Source organism: Musa acuminata, chromosome BXJ1-5 (assembly GCF_036884655.1).
Source record: "Musa acuminata AAA Group cultivar baxijiao chromosome BXJ1-5, Cavendish_Baxijiao_AAA, whole genome shotgun sequence".
Classification (NCBI taxonomy): Eukaryota; Viridiplantae; Streptophyta; class Magnoliopsida; order Zingiberales; family Musaceae; genus Musa; species Musa acuminata.
Genome location: NC_088331.1, coordinates 40,227,244 through 40,236,817, shown reverse-complemented (window position 1 = coordinate 40,236,817; position 9,574 = coordinate 40,227,244). Strand labels below are relative to the sequence as shown.

At 37.6% G+C, this 9,574-nt stretch overlaps 2 protein-coding genes across 5 annotated transcripts; one reads left to right on the top strand and one right to left on the bottom strand.

Annotated features, from left to right (window-relative positions):
• The first annotated feature begins 300 nt into the window (after nt 1-300).
• On the top strand, nt 301-4,232 carry LOC135674273 (uncharacterized). 4 transcript variants are annotated; one of them, XM_065183975.1, is made up of 5 exons: nt 301-420; nt 1,578-1,753; nt 1,866-1,938; nt 2,187-2,308; nt 3,792-4,232. In XM_065183975.1, exons 2-5 carry the CDS (start codon nt 1,588-1,590, stop codon nt 3,977-3,979), a joined length of 549 nt encoding a protein of 182 aa, XP_065040047.1. In that variant the 5' UTR covers nt 301-420; nt 1,578-1,587; the 3' UTR covers nt 3,980-4,232. The 4 variants fall into 4 exon arrangements, with proteins under 4 accessions (XP_065040047.1, XP_065040049.1, XP_065040046.1 ...); XM_065183977.1 differs by having other exon boundaries at nt 2,187-2,352; XM_065183974.1 differs by having other exon boundaries at nt 1,833-1,938.
• A 1,126-nt stretch (nt 4,233-5,358) lies between these two features.
• Nucleotides 5,359-8,618, bottom strand: LOC103985756 (bifunctional L-3-cyanoalanine synthase/cysteine synthase 2, mitochondrial). Its single transcript, XM_009403570.3, has 10 exons — nt 8,391-8,618; nt 8,023-8,132; nt 7,854-7,911; nt 7,357-7,620; nt 6,665-6,802; nt 6,463-6,514; nt 6,240-6,319; nt 6,097-6,156; nt 5,895-5,975; nt 5,359-5,650 (listed from the first exon to the last, which is right to left on the bottom strand). The coding sequence occupies exons 1-10, from the start codon at nt 8,550-8,552 to the stop codon at nt 5,552-5,554; spliced, it is 1,104 nt and encodes a 367-aa protein (XP_009401845.1). The 5' UTR covers nt 8,553-8,618; the 3' UTR covers nt 5,359-5,551.
• Between the last annotated feature and the right edge of the window lie 956 nt (nt 8,619-9,574).

Sequence of the window (9,574 nt, the reverse complement as noted above, 5' to 3'; positions counted from 1 at the left end):
ATTTACAAATAATACCCAAATTATAGGATTCATTTCGACCAATAAGCTTTCAATATAAAATTATTTAACATAAAATTATTAAATAAATTTTTTATATTAAAATAGTTAAAAATATGAATATCATAAATAAAAATATTATACTTTCCCCTTTAATATATATGTATATATATTACTTTTATTTATTTGAAATCCATAATGACTCGTTGATTCGGCCCAATCGAATCTAATTTGATTCGACCCAACCGAATCTAATTTGATTCGACCCAATCGTCTTCAAACGAACGCAAGTCGCTACGGTTGAGTGAAGCCCGGTTTCTGAAGCAGCGCCTAAACCCCCTCTTTGTTACACGACCACCTTCTCCCTCTCCGCCTCATCGCTGTCTTCCTTCTCTCGGCAGCCGTTCTTCTTCGGAGATAAAGGTGGGTCAAAGCCCAAAATTCTCCCCTTCTTTTATTCTCCCCTTCCTTTATCCGTGTATTTCGAGCATCGATCTTGAACTGTTTCGGTAAACCAGCTTGAGATGTAGGCGTACGCGGTGGGAAGTTCTTGCTTCTTCATCTGAAAATTAGGTCTTTGATTGTTCAAGATCCTGGTCCATGACCTTGTTTCTGATCTGATTCATTTTCCATAGTTTCTACCACAAATTATAGTTCTTTTCAGGTTACGTTTTATTCTTCACAAGGGAACTGAGATGGGAATGGAAGGTTACTGTGGAAATGCGTGCAAGAAATGAGATTTTTGGAATCTGGGTTTGGGTTTTGGATAATGTGCTCTCATAGTTAATAGGCAACAAGAAACGTATTCTTACTGCTTTGAGGTGGTTACGTTGAAGCTGAACAGTTGTTTGTATAGAGAAAGAGGTTTTGTGATAATTAGGGTTGTTATTCTAGTGATTGTGAGTCGTCACTATTAATAGATTGGTCGGAAAAATGGGAGGTATTGCGATGCATTTAACTAACTAGGTTGGAATTTCAACTTCAGAACTTCAGGTATGCTCAGAAAGTAGGATTTCCTTGACAGTGACTGTGAAATGGAGTAACCCGATGCCTGAGTCTTGTAGAACATAGATAAAAGTTGTGAGAGATAATGGTTACGGTGAAATACTAGTAACTGTCAAGAAAAGATGGATTCAAGCCAGTCCTTGTTCCTACTTTGAAAACTTGGCTGAAACTAGACTTGCCTGTGGCTACATTAAAACTAGAATTGATTCAACCTGTTAAAAGATGGATCCAAGTCATGTAGGATATGATGCTTCATTTTAGACTTGAGACACTTGCAAGTAGTGTCAAATCTATTCTCAACACCTTGCTTATAGATTTTTGTTCAACATTGTCCTCCTGTATGCCTTCCTTATGCCAAAATGTGAGATAAATATCACATCCAAGTTCTACTTTGCTTCCAGCCTTTTCTATTCGGTTTCATTGATGCAGTTCTTCTGCATCCGTTGCTTTTTATGTGCAAGCTCTTTTTAAGAAATGGTAATGTCATGCAGCAGTTATACATCAAATTTGCTTTATTCTGTTCTTGAATTTGTTTACGTTATCATATCGTCTCAGTATGTGTATTTATAGTGCAGACAACTGATTATGGGAAAATGGAGTACAATGTGGTTATTCACAAAGAAATCTGTAACTGGTGCTTTGATTGGTCTAACAATTTCGGATCGATATGGCTTCATTGTTCCTGTGACAGGCAGTTCTATGCATCCAACATTTTCAGCCTGTGATTCTAGGTTTCCTGGATATCTGAAAGGTATCTCATTATGGAAGGGATTTAGATTAAAATTAATTCATGGTGAAAATGTCTTCCATATAAAAAAAATTGTGAATAGATTTTTTTGTCTACTTGTGCTCACTACACCCAGCTGATGTTGTACTGGTCGAAAAATTCTGCCTGGAAAAGTATAAATTCTCACATGGGGATGTAATCACTTTCAAGTAAGTTTTCATATATCCATCTGTTTTTCTGCCTGGAAAAGTATAAATTCTCACATGGGGATATAATCACTTTCAAGTAAGTTTTCATATATCCATCTGCAGCTGTTCAGCTTAAGGACTATTTTGTTCAGAATAACTTGTTCAACCACCATTTTACAAGATTAAGCATATGTGTGTAATCAAATAGTATATGCATACTTCAATCCATATTAATTTTGGTCTAATTCTTGTTTTGGGTTTTTTTATAGGTCTCCAACTAACCACAAGCAGACTTTTGTTAAAAGATTGATCGCATTGCCTGGTGATTGGGTACAAGTTCCAGAGTCTTCTGAAATATTGAAAATTCCTGAAGGGCATTGCTGGGTTGAAGGTGATAATGCAGCCTGTAGTTTGGATTCAAGATCGTTCGGCTTTGTATGTCACCTTTGAGCATGGAGTCAGTTATAACTTAACTTTTTATTTTGTTCTTCTCATTTTACATTCATAATTATCTACTTTTTCTTGTATGTTGTATGCGTAAAGACTTTTAATTCTATCATTTGTCATTTTGGTACATATACCCAACATGGCTTTACTGCAGCCCAGCATTCCATTTACTTGAGATTTGCAGTCCAACATTGTATAAGCTCCTGTTTGTCTATAATTCTTTTACAAGGAGAATACTTGAGAGAATCAAATTCATAATTCTTTTACATTATATGAGGTCCTGTTTGGACCTAGATTTATCAGATTACTGTGACAACAAGTTTAATGACCAAAATCTGTATGAAGGTTATAAAGTTTGACATAACTTAGTGCCAAAATTTTATTGGGGAAATCCTTTTCATCAAATTGTATCCTTATGTTTAAGAACCTGACCTATTTACTTCTTTAGTAGTGCCTTGGCCATGTTTCAACATGTGGGCCAATGTTGTGGTTGCAAAACATAGCCTTCCAAATCCATCTATTCTGCTGATTGTGCCATATTGAACAAATGTCATTTGGTTCCTGCACACACTGGGGCAGGTTGTCGACAAAGTTATACAGCATATACCCTTGTGCCACTATCATGGATTGCTACATCTATACCACAAAATCATGTCTCTGGCTAGGCATTACATTACGTGCTTGTTAGTTTAGTTAGTAAAGACTTTGATAAATCATTGCAAGGTCCTGGGCTCGAATCTCGCCTTTGCCACTTACTCTTTGCAAAAAAATTACATTACACCATCCTGGACTATGTGATTGAGCTCATGATATACCCACTGGAAGAGCACAGATATGCCTGGTTAGAACTGAAACATGCCACTCAGGATACTGCACAAATATTACCTTTTAACCGAAACCGTGGTATACAAGTATTGGAAAATTTGTACAAATTTATTAACTTACTGAATTAGGAAGAAATTAGAAAGGAAACTACATAGTATTTATTTGAATCAGATTGTGTTGGACAGTCTATTAATACTTATGTCTAATACTGAAGACATGTTTCCTTTGTTTGCATTATATTTATGTTACATGACTTTTGCCTGATGAAGTCTGATGTTGTCACTTCCTACTGTTCAACTCTTAAAATTGTGAAACATGGAATCTTTAGTTTGCATTTACTGCATTACTCTGCTGGTATAAAAGAACTTCTCATATCTTCTAGAGTGAGACATTACTTCTTGCTTGGTGCTGACATTCACATTGGGATGATTAGTGGAAATCTCATCATTATTCCAAATTCATGTGTAAATTGAAAGACTGAAACATCTTTTAATGTGTGCCATTTCTGATGCTTAATTTTGCAGTAGCTGGCCATCTTTAATATGAAGAACTATGAACGTTGCTTATCTACAAGAGTGACAAGTATTTATCTTAACTTGCAGGTTCCTCTGGGTTTGATTCAAGGGAGGGTGACTCATGTGATCTGGCCACCCCAACGAATAAGCCAAGTGGAAAGAAAGAAGGCTATCGAGAGAATTTCACCACATTAATTTATTTTGTTACAGATTACCTACCATTTCAAGTCAGATTCATACAATTGTTGAACCTACAGTCTGCCCTTTGCATCTAGGCCATAACTGGATGCATCCTTAGATGGACCTTGTAATCTTCATCTATTCGAGTTTCCGTGCCATTTGTTTTACTTGGCAATCATAAAGTCTCATTATTTATCACTTTGTTGGGGAATTAAGCTCTATTTCTAACTAGTTAGATTTCCCCTTGAAACTTGCATGACCAACACATCTTAGGAGATAAAAAGTTCTCTGATGTGGTTAGCCTACCTGGCTGTTACTTTACTCAGCTTAAGTAATATGCTTTCTCTATTTTGTTGCCTTCATGAATCAATATATACTTAATGTTAACATGTGTCTCTGCAGTATGTTTTCGGCCTATTATTGGTTCAAAAACATCTTTGTGAGTGCTGTGAAGTGTAATAACATCATGAAAACATTTGCTGTTCTGTTCTAAGTTTTAGAGAGAACTAATCTTAGGCTGCCAAGTTTTTTGCTTCTACATTAGTGGTTTCTGCATGACCTAATAAAGATGGTTTTCCACATGAGTGTCCCCATGCCTTGAATCAAGAGAATCTCGACTTTTAAAAGAACCAAAATTCTTAGGCATATGAATTTCGATATTAATGCTCAGATGTTTATGAGGCATTTTATGAATGATTAGAAAATGAGTTATCTGTTCTCTCTATAAAGGTCATGATGGGTACTATATTTGCGATCAGATGATATTTTTTTTCACTCTTTAAGAGTTCCTAGATGAGTTACTAAATGAATTTTAACTATTCCATGTATGTATAATTAGTTGTCATTTATTTTGTCTTCAAAAATAGGGAATAATTAATATATTAAAAATCATCCATGTTTGGAAGATTGTTCAAAATTATCACTATATATCTCATGTCTTGTAGACCTTAGAGGATAGAGTGATTTGAATGCAAGTACTGTTTCTTGAAAGGCTTTATCCTTCTTATACAATTGTCTCCTCAGTGATTCTTTAGAACAGTAAGCTTGTTTATATCTTTTGTTTAACCTATTCCACTTGTTTGCTCTTCATCTAGTCATCAATGATGCATATGAATAGGATTGATGCATTCTTGGATTCCAAGTCATTGTACAAGGAACTCTCCTCTGTACATCCCTCTTGAAGGAAATGTCTAGTAATGGGAACCATTGACTTCTTTTTGTTACTTGTCCTCAAAACCCTGACTCTTTGCATACCTTAATTCTTTTAACTTTATCTTTCAATGGCCAAGCAATTGGTTTTGTTCTTCTTCTCTCAGAGTCTTGAATCAACATGCTAATAGAAGAATTGTTCTTGCACTGTATGGATAATCTCATAGGGAACTTCCTGTAAAGTTGAGATAGAAGCAAGCTGGTAGTTTTCCTAATTCTCAGTTGCTGTCCTCTTTTACCATTTGCCACAAGAAAACAAACCAAGTAATCAACATCACATGCTGTCTTCATATATCCTCACACCAATAATGAAAAGGAGAAAAATACAAAAGGATGTTGATGGCAATACAAAGTTGTTTTTTGGGTAATACATGATACTTTTGATCGATATTACTAGCATTTGGCATAATTTGATATTGATCGACTAAGAAATAGTCGCTGACGAACACCAAACTAGATTAGTCGACCGGCACAGGTTGCATCTGCTCTGCTTCCTGCCTTAATTCTTCAAACAAGGCAGATGATAAGTACCTCTCCCCCAAGCTTGGCAAAACAGTCTGCAACGCAAATATCAGATCATGTTATTTCCTTGGCATTCACCTGACTAAAAAATGCTAACATGCTGATTTATTACAAAAGCAATGAACAAATAGAAGCAGTCTGCATGATTTCTATCGGTGTACGATCAAGTAAATAAAATTAAGAAGACAATTAAGTTTAGAGAAGAAAGCTATCGAACAATATAATCGATAAGCATTAGTAAGTTGAAACTTCCAAACTACATATGACATAATTGCATACCACAATAAGTTTGCCTTTGTTCTCTGGCATTCTTGCAAGTTGAAGTGCTGCAACAGTATTAGCTCCAGAGGATATTCCAACCTACAAACAAATCAAACCAAAGTGACATTTAATGTAGATTGAAACAAAATTATTTAATTCTCATCACAGGAGAACAAAAAAAATTTCATTTTAACATGGGATAATTGTATATGGTCATTACCAAAAGCCCTTCCTTTGTTGCCAACTCTCTAGCCATCTTTACAGCATCCTCACTCTTGACCTGCTCAAAGTTAAGATAGTGATTACATTAAGAAAAAAAATTGCCAAAGATGTTCGAGAATGTCCGAGTAAAACCTAACTTGCCTCAAGAACTTTTTCCATTACATCCATGTCCAAGATCTTGGGCTTAAAGCCAACACCGTTACCCGTGATAAGGTGAGGACCTGCACCGGAACTTGTGTAAAATTCTTCGATGATGTAGCATTAAGAAAACATTATCTGATTTTGACTACAATTAAGGATTATACAGTCATTTTCCTTGGCTTATGATTAGTTGTAACGATAGATTAAAATGCTATGTACCTACCTGGCTGACCACCATTAAGAATGTTGGATTCAGCTGGCTCAACTCCGTATATCTACCAAAGATCGTAAAAGAATGAGTGCAAAAATGAACAACCTACATGCATCACTCCTAATAAAATCTGCATGATTAATCAAACATGACTTATTTTTTCAGTACATCTCTCGTTAGCATCGAGAGTCAATCTCTTTGATGGAGCATGTACCTTTACATTAGGGTTCTTTGATTTTAGATACTGCCCGACGCCGGTCACAGTACCACCACTCCCAATTCCCATTACGAAGATGTCGACTTGGCCTAGTGTATCATCCCATATCTCAGGGCCTGTGGTTTCAAAATGTACCTGCATGCTCTTGTTAGATATGAATAACTACAAAAAAATACTGCAAATAGATTGGAGGAAATGCTTATATTTTTTTTCCTCTGTTTTCCGTCAAAAATCAAAACAAAACAAGATGTGATAACTACACTTACCATATTAGAAAGAGATAACTCAGGGAATTTTTCTTCAACACTGATGAAACTTTCTTTTATTAGCTACTATACATGGATGTACCATGAACATCACAGAATTAACTATATTATGGTTAATGTCTAATTTGTGAACTTTGCATTGGAGTGCTACGGACATCGGTAGATTAGATATGGAAAGAAAATGTCTTTCTTGCTACAGGATGTTAACGGCAAAACCAATTAGTGTAGGCCGGAATCTTCAAATACCGAAGTAGCTTAAGGAATATTTCTGAGTATGAAGTGAATGCAAATGTTAGTGTCTGAGCAAAAGAAATATAATATTTAATATTGGATATTACGAAAACACTGAAAGTTCAAGACCATAGTATGCTCGAAATCAATTGATGTTGTGACCACATATCTAAAGAGGCAAAAGAAAGTTACCTTGACATTAGCAGGATTCTCAAACTGTTGAAGCATGAAAGCATCTGGGTAAGACTCCATGAGTTGGTATGCCTTCTTCACTGTTCCCCCCATCCCCTTGGTCGGATCAGTGAGCACTAAGTTTGCACCAAAAGCCCTCATAGTCACCCTCCTCTCAAGACTCGTATACGAAGGCATCGTAAGCACAAGTTTATAGCCTTTTAGAGCAGCCATAAAAGAGAGCCCAATGCCCATATTTCCAGATGTGGGTTCAATTAAGGTTGTCTGATAAGAACCAGTGATGATAAGATTAGTATGAGCATGAACTAAAAAATCATATCATCTTATTCTTTGACTTATTTCATCTTAAGGTATGTGCAACAGGGTAAACGCCAGATCTTAGTTTTGAATTGCTTTGTTAAAGTTAGATATTTGATTATTGGATTGTGTTAATTCAACCAGAGCTGCAAGAGATGAAGTGGATCAGAAACGATGGACATAAAACAAATAGCGATAACCTTGCCAGGAGTTATCAGCCCATTCTTCTCAGCATCTTCTATCATGGCCACAGCCGGCCTGAAAACAAAGAAAGAGAAGTAGACAGAGCAATTGCCCATCAATCAGATGGTGGCCAAGCCCACATCTCGCGGACTACATGAAGACAAGAGACAGGGGAACATGTCATACCTGTCCTTCACGCTGAAGGAAGGTTGCAAATATTCCAGCTTTGCTGCGATCTGTGCATGACAGCCTTCAGTCACTTTGTTCAGATACACCATCGGCGTCCTCCCAATAAGCTGCGTTCACCAAATCAAACTCTTGTCACCAAGAAAACAAAAAATGTTCTTTTTCTCCCTTTCTTTCTGTGCGTTTTCACCAAATCAAACTATTATCAACAAAAAAAGATCAATTTTTGCTCTTTTTTCTTCCTTTATTTTTGTACATTTGTCGAAGTTTGAAGATTGCTTGAGGATAGATGGAAAGAAAGAGATGAATGCAAAGCAAAAGGTTATTGCCCGACGAAGCGGTAAAGCAAAGAGCAAAACGGGGCTCACTTGCGTGGCTTCCTTGTTGATTCGGAGGCCGGACAAGTCCTTGAGGTTTGGAGAAGCCACAGCAGGATCCACCGCTTGTTGAGTAGAGAAGGGCGAGGCCATTCGCAGAAGATGCAACCCGCTCCTTCCCCTTCTCACAAGCTCCATCATGTTCCTCGCCATCTCTCTCTGTCTCTCTCTCTCTCTCTCTCTCAGCCTGCTGCTTCTGCGGCCGCTGCTGCGCTCTCTCCCTCTCAGTCTGTTCATCTGTTTATCATATTGGATGGCACAAGTGGGGCCCCACGCGTTCAACGCCAACCACGTTAAGCGGGCGGATCTCCTGTTAAATCACAGGCAGGGAACAGGATATAAGCATCTCGCGGACGTGAATCTGCCTCCGTGTCGATCATTAATTGCACACAAAGTGGGACCCCGCATAATGACCACCTCATATGTTCTGTTTGGTGGTTGTACTAAGTCACAAGTCGAGCAGACCTTACCAACTATTTGGTACATAAACTCGACTACTTTTATAGACCATTCTTCCCGTAAGAATCAAAGCGGAATCGGCATGGCAATTACACGGGTCAAGATCCATGCATGGAACCCACCGATGCCGCCATCATGTTCACCGGAATCATCATGCAAAGACAAGAGAAGATAGGACGGATAGGGTGACGGCAATCAACCGAGAAGGTATAAAGGACAGCGTCGATGACACGGGTGTGCTCCGCATCGCAGCCACCACATGAAGGCGGTGGGAAGAAGAGGAGATAGCGGACAACGGGTCAGAATTGGGCACAATGGTGGCGGTATCGTACGAACGGGAACAAATACAAAGCATCGGAAGGCCATCATCACCCACCAAAAATTCCCACGAGAGTATACTATTTATTCTTTTGTTGTTCGACTGATTTCCTGCGGTTTCCGGGAAAGTGGTAATGTTTCTTTGAAGAATAATTTTAAGTGGTTCTTGATATATAACATAAGGAAAGACACTGGTTTTGATACCAAAAGGCAATATAGTCACTAAATAAGGATATGACAAGAGGAGTCTCTCTCTCTCTCTCTCTCTCTCTCTCTCTCTCTCTCTAAGCTCATTAAGCTCGAGTATCCCTAGTGAAAGAACTGGAAGAAGAGTCTTCATGGGGTTCTAGCATGCCTAATGTGTCCCCATCGAGTACATATATATAATTTTATATGAC